At 44.7% G+C, this 19,012-nt stretch overlaps 1 protein-coding gene across 4 annotated transcripts in view; it reads right to left on the reverse strand.

The window, feature by feature from the left end:
- PPP6R2 (protein phosphatase 6 regulatory subunit 2) overlaps positions 1-19,012 on the reverse strand; it is a 90,190-nt gene that overhangs the window by 18,942 nt on the left and 52,236 nt on the right. For all 4 annotated transcript variants that reach the window (XR_008973926.1, XM_057422442.1, XM_057422441.1 and 1 more), the window contains exons 7-17: positions 15,603-15,668; positions 14,229-14,341; positions 11,973-12,086; positions 10,925-11,051; positions 10,128-10,280; positions 9,005-9,208; positions 6,963-7,027; positions 4,325-4,440; positions 3,005-3,090; positions 2,590-2,670; positions 1,099-1,196 (exon numbers count right to left, since the gene is read on the reverse strand). Coding sequence is in view for 3 of the 4 variants with exons in the window: in XM_057422442.1 (XP_057278425.1) it covers positions 1,099-1,196; positions 2,590-2,670; positions 3,005-3,090; positions 4,325-4,440; positions 6,963-7,027; positions 9,005-9,208; positions 10,128-10,280; positions 10,925-11,051; positions 11,973-12,086; positions 14,229-14,341; positions 15,603-15,668 (1,223 nt within the window). In the remaining variant the exon portion in view is untranslated. The remainder of the gene's footprint in view (positions 1-1,098; positions 1,197-2,589; positions 2,671-3,004; positions 3,091-4,324; positions 4,441-6,962; positions 7,028-9,004; positions 9,209-10,127; positions 10,281-10,924; positions 11,052-11,972; positions 12,087-14,228; positions 14,342-15,602; positions 15,669-19,012) is intronic.

The following is a 19,012-nucleotide window of genomic DNA, read 5'->3' on the forward strand; positions in this document are numbered from 1 at the left end:
CTCTGCAGCAGCCAAGCTATTTCTACACTGTCACTGCATTTAAGGTATTTCATGGCACCCAGAAGATGCTAAATATAGGGTCTGAGCAGAACCACCAAAAGAATCCTCAATAAATCACATCTGGAGCAGCCAAGCAGTTGGAGCCATGCCCAGAGCTTGCTGGGCAAAGAGCTTCCAGCTCCTGCCCAGATTCCAGGGCACCGGGATCCTGTGGCTCTTTGTAAAGCAGCCTCAGCATTTACTGATCAGTGTTGGCTCCAGGATGGTGTCAGCAGGTTCTGCCTTGACACCCCAATGACAAATAGTTCCTCTGACTGAGAGAAACATTGCCACAAGGTGACAGTGAACAGACAAAGCTGAGAAACAAGGGAACACACTGGGTGTCTCCAGAAGCACTCTTCTGACAGTCACTATGCACTAAATGGTTACAGTCCCTGAACTGTTATGGACAAACAGGATAATTCAGGCCTGGTAATTCCCTTAAGTACAGTTTTTGAGATGTGAAGATGAGCTGCAGTTTTAATTAATTAACTCTATTAATTCTTCTCTAAAAGCAGCACGAATTCCAAACACTGGGTTCAGCAAGTCATGTAACATTTAATCCACCTCTATTTGCCTTCTTTGAACTGTTATTTGCTCCTGCCTTATTTACATTTCCTTTTCCATAAGAGCAAATAGCTGATTTTTTCTGTGGACTTCATGAAAACATTATTCTTCCTCCTCCTAATTTCAATAAGGCCTTAATGCCACTGGGGAATATCTGTAGAACTGCCTGGACTTTGCTCTAATGCTTTGCTTTCTGTTCAGTTACATTTATTCTAGAATAGGGCTGGGTAATAGTTCCATGTTTTATTTAAAAGGTTTCTCTACAAAATGAAGAAGTGCTTTTCCCTGGTTCTACAAGTGGCTTTGGCCATAAAGGGTGGACTCCTATAAACAGAAAACCATCAGATGTTCTCCAAGCCATTGATCAGTCTGTTTCAAACCGAAGGAGGTAGAGAGTGAGGTTCCTTTTCAAACCTGAATCAGAAGAAGCAAGATTAGAGGCAAAGAGGTTTAAATGCTCAATATAAACCTCCTGAAGTTTTCTAAACATACTTGATATTATCATCCTGGTCTGCAAACTCCTCATCGTTGAAGCCGAACTGATCCACAAAGTTTGCTGTCATCTGCTGGATCTGGTACTCGGAGAAAGCCTGAGCAAAGGAACCCAAAAGAGCCCTCATTAACGTGGCCAAAGACATGCAACTGAACTGGTTGAAAACATGTATTCTAGAAAAGCATTAATATCACAGCAAACTGGTGAACTCTGAGGAATCATCTGCTCCAACCCCCTTTCTAAAAGCAGGATCAAACAGCAAGCCCTGAAGAGATGTTTCTCTGATCTGCTCTTAGCTTCTTCCAAAGAGACTTACGGAATTTCCCTAGGGAGCCATTTGTTGGCTCCATTATTCTATTAGAATGTTGTACTGGTGGTTTTTACTTGTTTTCCCCTGTTGCAGTATGAAGTTTACCTTGCTGCTACTTAAACCCACCATGGACATCAAGAAGGCACTTTCCCTCTAAACCCCTCTTCCTTGTAGGATGAGGCACATGTCTCTATAACTTTTTCTTCCATTGACCAAGTGGACCAAACTCTTTCAACTCTACTTCCCATGTCATATTCTACACCCCTGATCACTCTCATTACTTCTAGGTTACTTTTTGCTAAGACAGATCACTTCTGAAGGTCACTGCCTCCAACTGGACATTCACCAAGGAGAACAGGAAATTACTCCACATGTCCTTGAAACGATATCCCCAAATACCATCATGTTTGGTCTCCCACCGCAGCTTCACACTTCTATTTTTCTGCTTGCACCCTAGGAACTTGCACCTCCATCCCTGGCAGTGTTCAAGGCCAGGCTGGACAGAGCTTGGGGCAACCTGCTCTAGTGGCAGGTGTCCCGGCCCATGGCAAGTGGCTGGAACTGGAGGAGCTTTAATGTCCCTTCCAACACAAACCATTCCAGGATTCATTTAAATCTATTTCCTCCCGTATGAAGACAGGCTGAGAAAGTTGGGGCTGTTCAGCCTGGAGAAGAGAAGGCTGCACAGAGACCTCATAGCAGCCTTACAGTATCTGAAGGGGGCCTATAAGGATGCTGGGGAGGGACTCTTCATTAGGGACCGTAGTGATAGGGCAAGGGGTAACGAATTAAACAGGCAAAGTTTAGATTAGATATAAGGAGGAAGTTCTTTACTGTAAGGGTGGTGAAGCACTGGAATGGGTTGCCCAGGTGAATGCTCCATCCCTGGCGGTGTTCATGGCCAGGCTGGACAGAGCCTTGGGTGAGATGGTTTAGTGTGAGGTGTCCCTGCCCATGGCAGGGGAGTTGGAACTAGATGACCTTAAGGTCCTTTCCAACCCTAACTACTCTATGATTTCCAATTGGAGGGCAGACCACGTAAGCGGTCACACTGGAAAAACACAAAAGAGCTGAACACACTAACAGTGGACTTTAGGAACCACTCTATGCTGGGGAAGATTAAGGGCAAGATAGAGAAGGAAACTCCCCAGGAACAGTAAAGAGCATGTTATCAACACACCTGTTGGAGAGAAAGTTCATTGGGAAAAGCACTCTCAATGTCTTCATCCTCACTGGAGGAGTGCAGATGGTGAGTGCTCACCTGAGGGAAGTACAGAAAAATCAGCACAAGTGAAAGCTAAAAAGCTCAAAGCCTTTTGTTCCACACATATAATCATTTACCATGGTGGTCAGATGGCAAAAACCACCCCAGTGACTAACACAAAAACATGGACGAGAGTTTACCAACACGTATCAGAGTTCCTGCTTCAAGAACTATTATGGAACATGTTTTCTACAAACACTGAGCCCTTGTAAGCCTGCTTCATAAAAGCAAGCAAAAGAACAAAAAAACTCCCTAGCAGTATCACTTAGCTAAAAAAGCTAAGGAAAGTCTAGAAGGTAACGGGCCCATCTGAAATCTGCACTGTTCTCACCAAATCCACTGTATTCCTCCTGTTGGTTTCTGTCAGTGTCTCTTCTACAAAGCTCTCCCATCTCCCTCTGCAATCCTCAGGTAGCTCTGCAAGAAAAAGGGCACCACAAGGTTTAGCACAACTCATAGAGAAGTATCAAACCAATCACTCTGCCCCACTGGTTAATTGGAGCTGCTGAGCAAACACATACCCCTGCACATGAGCTAAGCAATGAATTGTGTAAGTGCTCTGCAAAGAGAATTACGTTTTACGTGATCTCCTAAAAATGGTAAATTCTGCTGAGAAGGGAACATCTTCTGTTAGGCCAAGCAGTAGGATATCACTGATCCGAACATCTTAACTCACTTGTGGAATTACAGTGCGATAAAGATACAAAACTCCTGCTCCTGAGTATAGGAGTAATATATGGAATAGCCCTTCAGTCAATCAGGCCAGCTTCCATCCTCTTATCCACCCTGTCTGCTCACTGGGGCACGCAGCATGGATAAAAGGGAAAGCCTTGGTGCTGTGCAAGCTCAGTGAGAGCTAAACCAGTGGGGTGTGATCAGCACCATTTATCACAAATCCCAAACACAGCACTGCATGGTTGCTATGAATAAAGTTGTCTTCATCCCCCCAGGCCCAGTGCAGTGAAACAAGGGAGGGAAATCACCAGGACCTGTGATATTTTCAGTTTTTATTGAAATCTTTGTAACTTCTCCATTTTCATGTAGATCTGACATCATACCAAGTTACTGTCTTACAGTGTCTTACCACTGGAGATGTCTGACAGAAGCCAAAAATGGAAACTCATTTCCCTGAATAGATGCAGATGGAAAATCTGATTTCCTCTCATAGGAAAATGTCAGATAAATCTAGTTCTCCAAATGAATTCAATGAAGATGTGATGGACAAAGCTTGGCAATGTATCGGACAAAGCAGAGACATAGGGCCTCTGTGACACATCATTTACTGTGTCTCTTCCTCTCAGACAGATATGAGAATAAAGAAGTATAGAAACACCACTCTAGAATGCTGTAAAGAAGCACTATGAATATACATAGAAATCAGGAAGGAAAGCAGCATTCTTTCCTTCAGTTACCTTCAGTCTCTGGTTGCAAAAAGCAAAGCTCCAACAATTTCAACCTAACTGTATGAAAATAAAGAGCAACCAAGTTTGGTCTCGACAGTTGTTTAAGTTACGGGAAATTGTGATGTTTAACTGGAAATCCTTTTCATTATAGAAGGAATCATCATGAAATACATGCAATAGTCTTTCCAAAGGCCTACAAGGGTTATTGAATCAAGGGGAAAGGAAGGACCAGAGAAAGGAGCACGAACCTTTAATGAACTCACTGATCTGAGTCTGCATGGGGCCCTTCTCCATATTCTGCACCACAGCATTTGCTATCCGAGTGAGGTGGCCCATGTTGCCTCTCCTCATCCCACCTTCTGCCCTGAAAAAGGAAAGAGACATTAGCACAAGAACCAGGCACAGGAGCCCCGGGGTCACATCCAAAACCACTTCCATCAGCCAGACATGCTATGAGCTCCCCACTGCTGCAAGGGTCTGGCACAGGCAGGTGCTGCTGCAGGAAGGGTCCCTATGGAAGATGCAACAGTGAAGTGGAATATTCCTGCTCATGCAGGATGAGCCTTCCCAGAACAAACCAATCTGTCTGCACCTTCCATGTACTGAGAGGAAAGAGATCATTTATCCAGTTCAGTATACACTAGGTAAAATATAAGCCAGTTACAAAGAGGAAGCTAAGTGGGTACACTGGAAGAACACTGCAGATAGAAATTATCTGATTATAATTTCCACTAAACATAACTCCCAGCAGTAAGAATTTACATCATTACTACCAAAAAGGCTTTAGTTTTACTTGCAATTGAAGTACTAAGCAGACGAATTCAAGACAACAAAAGCCATTAATCCACAACCATTAGATACCCCCCAGCACTAAATACGAGCAGCCTGAGTCACTTTTCTTTGAATCTTTACCGGTTCTAGCGGAACAGCAATACAAAAACCAGGGGACGAAGAGCCTGAAATAAATCTGCTTTCCACACTGTCCAAGAAGGACCGAGATTTGGAAGGAAAACCTAAACCAGTGGCAGATTCCTGGTAAGAAATTTCACAGCACTGTGTTTAGAAACAGCATTTCTACCTTTACACTGGTGCTGAAAAGAAGCAGAGACAAGACTCTTATTTACTGTAATATTATGAATAGCTTTAACTATTAAAGACTGAGATGAAATCTTAGGCAGTTCTTCCCTGTGAGGGTGCTGAAGCGCGGCACAGGGTGCCCAGAGAAGCTGTGGCTGCCCCATCCCTGGCAGTGTTCAAGGCCAGGTTGGACAGGGCTTGGAGCAACCTGCTCTAGTGGAAGGTGTCCCTGCCTGTGGCAGGGGGTTGGAACTGGATGAGCTTTAACATTACTTTCAACAGAAACTGTCATTCTACAATTCTAGACATTAAAGAATACCAAATCCTAAAGTCAGATTCAGAAATGAAAGTTTCTTGGCGTAGCACCAGGACCATGCAAGGTTGACTCAATCCACCCCAAACAAAACTGGTGGCTCAGAATCAAACTAAGCAGAAAAAAAAACCCTACAAACAGGGTGACAAGAAGTTTCCACCTCACTTTACAACATCTCCAGCTGTAAAACAAAGGGTTCTGTCCTAGATGCCAGCAGAGACAACGCATAAGAAAGTGTGCTGCAGGAAAAGGATGTATCTGTGAACTCACACTGATGACCATACCTACTTCATTTTCAATTCTAATTACCTAGACTCATCAAATGCTCTGCAATAAAAGAACTATGTGGGTTACCTTGAAGTTAAATGCTAGTAGCTACAAAATCCATTAAGAACACACAGAATAACTAAGAGAACCCAAGAACAATCCAATGTTCCAATAGGAAAAAACATTACCACCATTCTTGCTGATGATTACTAACTCCCAATACCTCCATTTGGAAACTCTACCCCTGGGGCTCCCAGTGCCTCACTCCATCTCCTCATTGAGTGCATCAACCATCTCCAGCTAAGCTCAAGTTTCTTAGAGCATATCATCTGAGATACCTCTTTTAAGGCAGTATTCTTTTCTGGCCATTAAAATTCCTTCCAGTGTGGTGACTGGAACTGCCTGGCATGAAACATGGATGAGCTCTAGCTCCTATCTAATTTAATTAGGAAAACTCTTAAGCAGCAACCACAGATGTTTTTGTTACCTACAAAACTGTGCACAGTTAGAGTTGTGCAATGAAACTATCAGTGCCATTTGTTATCAGGAGCCCAAGGGAATGCAAGAGGAAGAAACAAACCAAAAAGACCCAACCAAATCAAACCAAACCCAAAAAAAGTCAAATCCAAACCCACCAATTATGGTCTCACAGTGACCCTACAGTTATTACAGTAGGACTACAAAGCACTGTGAAGCCATAAAGAGCTCAAAATAGCGAGGGAGGACCAAAACATTTAGATGGACAAAGAAGGAGAAGCCTGGATAAAATGTTCACTTTCATATGTTTTATGGTTTTTTAACGATTTAGTTCTTATAGTCATTGTAATCAGAATGAAATCTGAGTCGTTTATAGAACTGTAATATTAACTTGGGGCAAATCTGGGACAAAAATACTTTCCCACCTCTGCTTCCACAGAGTTGCTCACTGGGGAGAATATAACTGTGCATTTAAACTAAAAGCAAAGCTAATATGCACTGTACTATCCTGAAAAAGCAAGAAAGCAACACATCGTGTCTGGGGTGAGATGTTACAGACATTAAATAAAATAAGTCACCCTTTCACACTATATGTCTGCTGGTGAATTCAAATATCACCTCTTTCCAAATCACAATCACAACCCAAATCATTACAGACACCACTGATTTAGCCAAATAATTAGAAGACTATTTTAAGGCATTATTCTAAACCTGCAGCCCCAAGACAAAAGCCTCTGTTCCCAGATCCTTACTGTATTTTGTCATTGGCTTCCCAGGCATCCAATATCCTTTGCACAAGGCAGCATTTCTGGAACAGCTGGAGGGGAAAACAAAGAGATAGGAAGAAAACTTCAAACCTTTGCCAAAGGGAGACTCAGGCCTCAGAAGTCTGCACTGAACTAGAGTTACTTTTTGTTCAGTCCTTCACTCGACTGAACAAGAACTTCGAGTTCAGCACTTCCCCTTCCCAAGAGCTCAAGTTTCTTCTTTCTCAGACAATCCATGGCAAGCAGCAATACCTATAAATGTCTTCAGCCTGCTGCTCTGGGGCTTCACTGAGCAGTCATGAGGACATTATTGTCATTTACAACATAACAACAGCAAGGTTTCACCATTAGGGCCTCTATGCAGAAGTTAAAATGTAGTTACTCACTTGTAGCTCCTTTTTTTTGGTCTTATACACAGTTTATATGCGTTTTTACTAAAATATTAAGTAAAAATGGAATCACAAGCCTGTTAAAGGAGATGGGTGGTATGTTTATTTTGTTAATTGGATGCTAAAACCAGATCTACAAAAGCAAATACATTTCCATCTAGATCTGACAGAACCTCTTCATCAGGGACTGTAGCGACAGGATAAGGGGTAATGGGTTCAAACTGAAAGAGGGAAAGTTCAGGTTGGAGATAGAATCCTAGAATAGTTAGGGTTGGAAAGGACCTTAAGATCATCCAGTTCCAACCCCTATGCCATAGGCAGGGACACCTCCCACTAAGCCATGCCACCCAAGGCTCTGTCCAACCTGGCCATGAACACCACCAGGGATGGAGCACTCACAACTTCCCTGGGCAACCCATTCCAGTGCCTCACCACCCTCACAGTAAAAAACTTCCTCCTTGTATCTAATCTAAACTTGCCCTGTTTAAGTTTTAACCTGTTACCCTTTGTCCTATCACTACAGTCCCTAATGACGAGTCCCTCCCCAGCATCCCTATAGGCCCCCTTCAGATACTGGAAGGCTGCTATGAGGTCTCCATGCAGCCTTCTCTTCTCCAGGCTGATCAGCCCCAACTTTCTCAGCCTGTCTTCATACGGGAGGTGCTCCAGTCCCCTGATCATCCTTGCGGCCCTTCTCTGGACTTGTTCCAACAGTTCCATGTCCTTTTTATGTAGAGGACACCAGAACTGCACACAATACTTCAGATGAGGTCTCACGAAAGCAGAGGGGCAGGATCACCTCCTTCGACCTGCTGGTCACGCTCCTTTTGATGCAGCCCATGATACGGTTGGCTTTCTGGGCTGTGACAGCACACTGAAGCTGGCTCATGTTCAGTTTCTCATCGACCAGCACCCCCAGGTCCTTCTCTGCAGGGCTGCTCTGAATCTCTTCTCTGCCCAGCCTGTAGCTGTGCCTGAGATTGCTCCGACCCAGGTGTAGGATCTTGCACTTGGCATGGTTAAACTTCATGAGGTTGGCGTCAGCCCACCTCACAAGCGTGTCAAGGTCCCTCTGGATGCCATTCCTTCCCTCCAGCGTATCAACCAAACCACACAGCTTGGTGTCATCGGCAAACTTGCTGAGGGCGCACTCAATCCCACTGTCCATGTCACTGACAAAGATGTTGAACAAGACCGGTCCCAACACCGATCCCTGAGGGACACCACTCGTTACCCGTCTCCAGCTGGACACTGAGCCACTGACCACAACTCTTTGAGTGCAGCCATCCAGCCAGTTCTTTATCCACCAAGGATAAGGCAGAAGTTCTTCCCTGAGAGGGTGTTGAGGCGCTGGCACAGGGTGCCCACAGAAGCTGTGGCTGCCCCATCCTTGGCAGTGTTCAAGGCCAGGTTGGACAGGACTTTGAGCAACCTGGTGTAGTGGAAGGTGTCCCTGCCTGTGGCAGGGGGGTGGAAACAGATGATCTTAAGGTCCTTTCCAACCCAAACCATTCTACAATCCTACGATTTTATGATCTGCAGACCATAAATAACCTCCACACTCCTGAAAGGTTCATCATACTAAGTGAAGACTGACTCAGTCAGTCTGCATTCCTCAGGGGACGCAACCAGACTTACATGAGTGACCATGATATTCTCCGTATTTTCTGGAGTCTCTGTGTTCTCTGTGGCCACGTTTCCATTCAGCACCTCTTCTTTACTTTCTAGGTCATTAGTAGTAGTAGTTTTTCCCTCTTGGGCAGAGTGGGAGAGAATAGCTGCTATGGACAATTCCACTTGGAAATGCAAAAAGTTATTCCATGTGTATTTAAAAAATAAGTCCTGGAAACAAAGGAGAGACAAATTAACTTCTTCTAGATACATCTTCCCATTTTTAACAAGCAAATGATATTAGAACACTGCCCAGCTAGTTGCTCAATCAGCAATTCCACTAAACAGTTTTACTTATGTGTCTCAGTATCCACTTGTAGCTGGATGTGCTCCATTTGCTCTGCTGTAACACACCTTCCATTAAACCAACCACTAGATACTAATACATGCTAATATAGTGTAGTTATAACAAATAATTTAGCTAGGCTGGATGGGGCAGGGCTTCAACCTACCAGAAGGGAGATTGAGATGAGCTCTTAGGCAGAAGCTCTTCCCTGTGAGGGTGCTGAGGTGATGGCACAGGGTGCCCAGAGAAGCTGTGGCTGCCTCATCCCTGGCAGTGTTCAAGGCCAGGTTGGACACAGGGGCTTGGAGCAGTCTACTGTAGTGGAATGTGTCCCTGTCCATGGCACGGGGTTGGAGCTGGAGGAGCTTTAAAGTCCCTCCAACACAAACTAGTCTGGGATTCTATGAATTTGTAAGTATGAAAATAACTTTCTGAAAGCCCACCCAGGTTCTACTGGCAGTGTTCAGAACGCGTCCCTGCTCACATACAGAGAAAGCTGATCTCTCAGTATGATGAGAGCTGATAGGCACAAGGTACTCAAACTTTCCCAGTAACCAGCCTGTTTTGCATATACACTACTACAACAATAAATTCAAAGCATGGGGTTCAGTTCACAAGACAAATATCTGTATTTGTATCACAAAAGCTGCTGAGGATGATGCTCCTCTTTCAACAGATTAGAAAAATGACAGACACTGGCACACACGTAACAAACTGCACTGAACAGATGAAAGAAGAGCAGAAGTGTTCCCAGTTTGAAGTTATTTCCTCTCCCCACTCCCAGTGTCTTGGTGTATTACTCACAAGTAATAAATTCATGGTACTGAGTCTGCATAGTTCCTGATTAATACTGGGAGTGTTTGTGTGAAGCAGAGCAGCTATTAGACGAGATCCATGAAGACGAGCGTTCCCCAGTGGCTCCTCCAGGACTCCAATTGTCGTCAGGATTGCTGCTTTCTGTCAGAGAAACACATCATGAGCACCTCAGTCAGGCCCAGCATCTCCTCCAGTGCACACATGCAGTGACCTGACTAAACACAGCTACTTCATTTCAGAACTCTTCTCTGCAGGTAAGGCTAAACCAGTCCTGAGAATGACTTGGGGTGTTTGGTGAGGAGAAGCTCCCCATGACCCAGCTCCAGTGTGCACTTGAGCCCAGAACTACCCCATGTGCTGGGCTGCATCCCCAGAGTGTGAGCAGCAGCTCAGAGAGGGGATTCTCCTCCTCTGCTGCATGAAGGGGAGACCTTAGAGCAGGTCCCAGGGCCTAAAGGGACTGCAGGAAACCTGGAGAGGAGCTTTGGACAAGGGCCTGTAGGGACAGGACAAGGGGAATGGCTTTAACCTGCCAGAGGGCAGACTTGAGATTAGCTCTCATGCAGAAGCTCTTCCCTTTGAGGGTGTTGAGGTGCTGGCACAGAGAAGCTGTGGCTGCCCCATCCCTGGCAGTGTTCAAGGCCAGGCTGGACACAGGGACTTGGAGCAACCTGCTCTAGTGGAAGGTGTCCCTGTCTGTGGCAGGGGGTTGGAACTGGAGGAGCTTTGAAGTCCCTTCCAATCCAAACCATTCCATGCTCCTGAGGAAGGAGGAGATGTTCTACCTTGGGAGGATTAAGCAGCAGCTGGTGGAAATCCTTCAGCCGTGGTTCAATACCATGTAAGATGCTGCTATTGACAGTGTAAGACCTTTCAAATCCCTGAGTGTATGAGTCCATCAGTCCTTCCACTCTGTAAAGAAAAGCACAACCGTTAAGATTTGACAACATCTTAGCATGGTTCCCAGGCAAACTGCCCATGATGGTCATCTTCTCTTCAAAAATGACCATAAAGATGAAGGACAGTAATTTCCAGATACTGAATATATTTCCATAACTGTATTATATTAATATATCATTTACAAAATGATATTCCATAATCAAATCTGTGAATGAGCTGAGTGGGAAGACAGGGACTAACCCACCTGTAGAGCTGACAAAGACACATTCCCAAAGGGCTTTCTAGGTTTTAAAACTTTCCAAACATGGCTGCCCAATCATTCTCTGCCCAGAGAAGCTGTGGCTGCCCCATCCCTGGCAGTGTTCAAGGCCAGGCTGGACAGAGCCTTGGGCAACATGGTCTAGTGTGAGGCACCTCTGCCCATAGCAGGAGGTTGGAACTGGATGAGCTTAAGGTCCTTTCCAACCCAAACCATTCCAGGATTCTATGAAAATGAACATTTTCCATGTCTCATTCTTTCCCAAGAATTCCTTTTTGCCTTTCCTCCCTCTCCATAAAAACAAACAAAAGGGTATGTAATTTTAAAAACCAAATTTAAAACTATACACCAGATATGTAGCTATATATGCATACATCGTCACATAGATTATGCACAGTGTACCACTGCCTCCTTCACTGCTCTAAGATCTCTGATATTACAGACAAGACTTTGCTCTACACACGCAGAACTCCAGGAGCCCAGACAAGAACTAGTTGCCAACTGCTCCAACTGCCATGAGCTACAGCTACTGCATCAGAACAACCAAACAGCTTTTTCTGTACTCAGTTCCAGTAAGCACTTCTCACTAGGCCATGAAAATTCCCTTTTCTGACTAAATAAAGCTAGATTTGAGTTCCTGAAATCATTCCTGCGAGAGGCCAGTGCTGACTTACCCAGAACGCCTTGTTTCCAGCAATGTCAGAAGAACTTGTGTGCCATTCACTATGCAATTTTCAGTCTGTTCTCCATCAAACATATTCTTCAAGAGTTGCTCCACACATTCCTGCCTATTGAGGGACACACAGCCGTGAGCAGGGTAAGAATTAGAAGCATTTGGCAGTTGCTTTTATCACTAAATATCCAATTCTGGGTTTTCTGGAGGAAAAGGCTGCAAATTCTGCTTTCTTTCAGACAGAATAAAGACACTCCTCTCTGCAGTCTCAGATACAAGTTCTACACCAGGTTTCTCAACTTGGTTGCTCATCACTATGGCAAGACCTGGTTACAACCACCTAGACTCCACACCGAGATGTTGTTCTCCCTTATCAACAGGATACAACTCTTACTTACAACCAAGTGTTAACTTTAATTTATGAAGGACAATGCAGAGGTATTATCTAAAATTATCCCTCAGACCCACAGAGGAAAGACATCAAACAGTCCAAGTTGACCCTTATCATTCACCAGTGGCACAGTAAGATCCAGGACCTGGAATGAGAGCCAACCAGTGCAAACTGTATCAAATACACACATTTTTCGTAGCTTTAGCTATTATCCCCTTGAAATAGTTTAACGAATTCACCATCTCTTTGAGCCCTCAAACTGACATAAGGTACATTCCAAACACTGACACACTGGGGGACAAGATCAATGGGTTTAACCTGAAACAGGGGAAGTTCAGGGGGCTGGAACTAGGTGATCTGAAGGTTCTTTCCAACCAAACCATTCCATGATTCTATAAGGAAGAAGCTCTTCCCTGTGAGGGTGCTGAGGCACTGGCACATGGTGCCCAGAGAAGCTGGGGCTGCCCCATCCCTGACAGTGCTCAAGGCCAGGTTGGACACAGGGGCTTGGAGCAACCTGCTCTGGTGGAAGGTGTCCCTGGCCCATGGCAGGGCATTGGAACTGCATAAGCTTAAGGTCCTTTCCAACACAAACCATTCTATGAGTCTAAGACTGGTGAAGTCAGAACGAATAAGGACACTGGGTCCTTTCCAGCATCTGAAATGATTCTGAAACAGCTTTAGAATAGAGAGTAAAAAGCACAAACATAACACTCACTTTTCTCTCCCGTTTGCCATGCTGGATGAATAATAGATGGGAGGAACAGGAGGTTCAGGCTGGCGCTGGTGCTCTTCTACAGTTACTGTAGCCGTGCCTCCTTCCCCTCAGTGTTCACATTCCCCCCATGCTACTTTAGAGGATGCTACTGACATTTCTCCAAACCCCAGGACTCAGCAAGTGCCCTTCTTGCCTTGCAAAGTCACATGTCCAGCTAAAACCTATGTTACTCAAGTTCACAGCCTCGTTTTCACTATTTTCTAACATTGGACAATATCTCATTTACATTTGTATAAATAAAACACAAGCTGAAAATGTAAAAATACATGAATAATGCATGAGGGAAAATGATTTTGATAAGTAGCAGCTAAATCCACTCCATCAGCACAAGCACAAGAGGCAGAGCCAGGAAAAAGAAGTGAGTTTACTGTAATTAACTGAATTCACTTTCATTGCACGCAGCCAACAGCTATTGAGAACCTAGATTTGATGTTCATTCCATCACCCTGATGATGCTGCACCAGCTGATCTTCAATTCTCTTCACTCTTCATCAGGGATGTAGTGATAGGACAAGGAGTGATGGGTTCAAACTAAAACAGGGGAAGTTCAGGTTGCAAATAAGGCAGAAGTTCTTCCCGTGAGGGTGCTGAGGCACTGGCACAGGGTTCCCTGTGGATGCCCCATCCCTGGCAGTGTTCAAGGCCAGCTTGGATGGGTCTTGGAGCAACCTGCTCTAGTGGAAGGTGTCCCTGCCCATGGCAGGGGGTTGGAACTGGAGGAGTTCTAAGGTCCCTTCCAACACAAACCACTCTGTGATTTTATGAACTGTAAGCCTTTATGGGCTCTCCCTCAACTACTGCCACTGCAGTTCACCCTTCTCCAAATTCACTGTAACACACTCACTAGTATTGCCTCATCTGGAATTAGTTTGTGAGCTTTGGGGACCACCAACCCAGATGGCCTTCACACAGAGCCACAAACCCCAGAGCTCTCAACAGGGATGTTAAGTGATGCTACAAGTTAACAGGAGTATTAAAATGTTGTCACAGATGTCAAGAGTCAAGCCAAGGGCTGACACACACAGTTGGTCTCTCTGGAGAGCCATCAGTAGTGACAGTATTAGCAACATCCTCTGGGAAGTACTTACGATTCCAGTGCTGTAAGAAGCGGATCAGGCTCAGGTATATCCTGGAGTTGATTGCTCTGGTCTCTGCTCAATCTTATGATATCACACAGGGTCTGGGACGCATTTGATTGCCTCTGTAACAACAACACAGAGCCCATTTCAGTGCTAAAGCCTCTGCTTGGCTCCTTCTGGCCGTCAGAGACAACTGAACATGGTGGGAATGCAAGAGGCTGAATACATGAGGGTTTTCCAAAGCAAGTGCTACCATGCTCTCAATTATTCATCTGTTAAATACAACGTTGATTATTAGAAGCATCAAGAGATTTTAGAATCAAAGAGGATTTTAAACTGGACTTAACTCCCTGAACTTAACAGTGTCAAGTAATTCTTGCTTCCCACTACTCAGGTTTTCTGCAAGAAGAAAAAGGAACGCAGAACCCTAACCCTAAACCTAACCCTTTACAACATAATTACTACGTATTAAAAGGCTTTAAAGTAGTATGTTGATAAATTCATCATCTCATCCTGACTATCAATCAAAGACTCTCTGTACCTGCTGTATGTATGAGTCCTGATGCTGTAATTCAGCATTCACCCATATCATAGCACTGCTAAAGACACACAAATCAGCATGATACTTCCCACTTTTTCCCCTCAGAAGGGGTAATTTTTGGCGCTGTGATGAAGGAGTCACAGTGTTGGCATCAGCACCACACCAAAGGAACCCTCTGCCATCAGTTCTTTGCTGCTGGAACTCACAGGAATCTGTAACCCAGTGCTCCATCCCCAGCTAAATCAAAGGAGGACAGTCAGAGATCACCACACCTCCATGCATCCGTCCTGCTCAGCACCAGGGATGGCAACAGGCACCCAAGTGTGAAATGGTAGTAGAGGTATCTGAAATCCAGACCCAGAGCTCCTGCCTGGGGTGTTTAATGGAAATCATTAAAAGCAAAAAGGAAAATACAGCACTCAAAATTTAACAGCATCGCTTTTTCAAGGGCCCAGGCAACTGCATCATGCAGATTTTACAACCTACTTACTAAAAAGAACTGGAAGTTGAAGCAAACTGGTTTATTCAAGAGGTTTTTCAACAGCCAGTTTCAAAAGCAGGTTCCTACTTGAAACCAAGTGGCTGTAAATACGGAGACAAAGTGATGCAGCAGCAGAATGAGCTGTGAACTTGGGAGTAAAATAAGTCAAAAGCTGACTAAAAATACAACGAAGTGTTTTAGTTTTGAGCAAGCAGAGGACAGGATGTCCACCCATACACATCATTCCCTTGTGATCTCCTTCCATAAGTCACCTGGGTGTTTTTGAAGAGACAAAGAAAGTCTTCTGGAGCTTACAGGACCCTCTGCCCACAAAGACAAGACTGAGTCTTGTGATACTCACATCCTCATCCTGGCTTGAATGGATCAATTCCACAAGTCTCTGAATGATCTTTGCTTCATTAAGCCACTGGAGGGGAAGGAAAGGAGAAAGAAAATCCTTGTTGGGTATCACAGAATTCAAAACAAGGATCTTGAGAAGCTTTGCATAACACAAGCTTCCTTCCATTTCCAATCCAAGCCACAGGCAGTATCCAAACACCCCCAGGGACACAGTAAGATGCATTTTGATTTGCATCAGCATGGGCACCCTGCCCATGGAACCAAACCCCTCCATACCTGTCGAAAGCATGGAACAGATCAGCCATAAGCACTACCTCATCTGCAGGACCATTAGTGTAATTACCAGCATGTTCTTCTCTCCCATTTCCTACTCCCGCAGCCTTATTGCTGGTTACACAAGTAATTCCTCAAACCTTGGGATGGTTGTTACCATACCTCACCTCCCTGCTCCATGCCAGCTTCATCTGCTTTTCCTCAGTGCAAGCTATCACTTCATCTCCCCTTCCTGATCACATGCAAACCAAGAACACCATCTGCAAATGATAAGTTCCACTCTCTCCCTTCCAAGCTCCATCTGCAAGCTCAATATCTCCTTCTACCCAACCATTTTAACTCTGATTTCTACAGTTTTCACTCCAGGCAACCTGCTTAATGTCTAACACCCATCAAACTCATCAGTCAAGCTAACACATTCTCTGTTGCTTCTGAAATAACTGACCCAACATGAATTAAAAGGAAAAGACTCTGAAGGTTTCTGCAGTGATGGACTCGTCCATCTCTCTTCAGATCAGTCAGAGAAAATGAGCAGCCTCTTGCTTCCATTTCTCTCTAAGGTTTGTGCAAGTCTCCCCTTGAATGCTCATTTCTGTATTATCTGTTCACATGACTTCAACTCTAATCCTTATGTTGCCTCTTCACTCTAATAACCCTCCTCCATCTCAGACTCTCCTCCCCAGTGCCATGCTGAGCATGGAGTCTGTCTGACAAACACTCTGTCTGACAAACTCCACATCACCAGTTACAGTGACTTTTCCTATCAATAATACTGCTGCTTTCCTACAAGTCTGAAATGTCTTTGTCTCCTTTCTGGTGTCCTTTATTACTGTAAAAATACAAATGGTGTCCAAGAAGCCACCCAGCCTACAGCTGCTACATCAAGTACTTCATTCTAGATGGTATTTTCAGATCTGGTTTCTGTGATTTCTTCTTCCCATCATCCAGTGTACCCAAAAGTTAAAAAAGTGGAGCTCCTAAGACATTCTTCCTCATCAGTCTTTCACTAACTTACCTCTTCAGATTCTTCCACTGGTTTCTAGTTTTTCAGTATAAAAATTAAACTCCTGAAGCTTCTTCTCAAGACCCCCACAGTAGAGTTGATGCCCACTGGGTCTTAATCCATCAGTCCTGCCATCTCCATTCTACTGACCATTCCCTCTTGGCTCAGTAGGAATACACCCACCTTTGCTCATCTCCCTGTGCTTGGATGATGTTCTTTTCATGGGTAACCTTTTCTGTTAGGCCTACCTTGTTGGTCCCCTACGTTACACACCCCACATTTGCCCAGCACCATGATTACAAGCCCAGATTGCGACTGCAATCTCTGGGTATTCCCACACTATGAATATATTGCACAACTCCAATAAAAAACCCTCTCAACCACGTCCATTTTCTCCCCAAGTTTCCATTCTCCACATATTAGGCTCCACAGACAGGGTGCAGAGGATGTTTCAGCCTGTTTGCTGCTTTGTGCAGAACCTACCTGCCAATCCATGTCAGCAGAAGAACTCTGAACTACTGAAGTTCCATCTGCTCTTACCAAAGCCCGAAGAAATTCACTTATTAACACTCCTGCATTAAGGGTATTTCCTTTCGCTTGCAAAGCACAGCAAATTTTAGTGACATGGGTTAGTGGTGGCCTTGGCAGCACTGGGGTAAAGGTTGGACTTGATGAATTTAAACGTCTTTTGCAACCTGGCTGATTCTATGATTCTAAGTTAAATCCCAGCTCTCCAGTGCAGTTTCAGCTTCATGCTGTATCAACCTCCTCCTCCTCCAGGCCTCCAACAGTTAAGTCCATGGGCTTTACGGATTCCAACTGGGAGCTCCACAGTAAGCATGGATAAGAAGGTTTGCTCTTTTTGCCTGGGCTGTCAGAATCATGGGCTCTGGGGGCAGTAGGGTGGCCACAAAGAGGGGTACTGAAGAGAGGGAAGTGTGAGCATTCATCTGAACACAGGAATTGCTGTTCCATTTCTGGGACACAGGAAATGAAATTCAAAAGGAAAAGAACACCCAAATTGACATAACATGTTAAGGTCTGTTAATAATGAAATAATCTGTTAAACTTACAGAGGGGAGATTGAGATGAGCTCTTAGGCAGAAGCTCTTCCCTGTGAGGGTGCTGAGGCACTGGCACAGGGTGCCCAGAGAAGCTGTGGCTGCCCCATCCCTGGCAGTGTTCAAGGCCAGGTTGGACACAGGGGCTTGGAGCAACCTGCTCTAGTGGAAAGTGTCCCTGCCCCTGGCAGGGGTTGGAACTGGATGAGCTTTAAGGTCCCTTCCAACCCAAACCAGTCTGGGATTCTGTGATTATCCTTCGTCAGTCCATCTCCTGAAAGCTTTTTCCTCTCATGTCCTTTGACGGTATTACTATTTGATGTGTAATCAACTGAACTGCAACTTTCCCATCAAAAATGAAGACCTCCTCTCATGGGTGAACACACATACAAATCTCCAAGGATCAATCTGTGCCTGCATTTTTTCTCTCCTCTGTAACATTGTGTGGACTGCTTGATGCACTGTAAAGCTGAGAGGAGGAACTGAGCAATGACAATCATCTATCATGAGTCTCTGCAAAAAGCATTCATTCAGCTGCTAAGCTGTGGTGTGGTCCATGCTCTGGACACAGAATACTTAAGCAGCAAGGCTTACCTAACATATACATCCTGGTGTGGGCTTCAGTGACTCAAGCAAAGCTTTACATTCATCACACTGCTGTACTGAGAGGGAGCTACAGCAGGTTTTTTCCCTCAGACCCTGCACATCTGCCCATTACAGGGGGATGAGCCTCACCCAGGCTACGAAGGGAGAAAAACTTGTCCTACCTGTAAAGCAAACTAAGTATCACAATAAAGTATTTTCTAAGGCTGCCTAGTAAAGAGGAAGAGGAAGGAGGAGACACAGGATATCATATGCAGAAATCACACTCACCTCCTTGAACATGGCAAGGAATTAAACAGTTTACTGTCCCAAGTGATCATTCTAAAAATCCTGGACACTGGGAAAGATGACACATTTCCTTCGTAAGCTCTACAGCAAAACCATCTGGAGCAAACAGTGGTTGTTATATGGAAAAATGAGCTGAAAATTCTTTACTGCCAGGGACTGACCCAGGCTTCTGCTGTGCAAGCC

Source organism: Pezoporus wallicus, unplaced genomic scaffold (genome assembly GCF_028554395.1).
Source record: "Pezoporus wallicus isolate ANWC-B61680 ecotype Strahan unplaced genomic scaffold, APGP_CSIRO_Pwel_v1 contig_3058, whole genome shotgun sequence".
In the NCBI taxonomy this organism is placed as follows: domain Eukaryota; kingdom Metazoa; phylum Chordata; class Aves; order Psittaciformes; family Psittacidae; genus Pezoporus; species Pezoporus wallicus.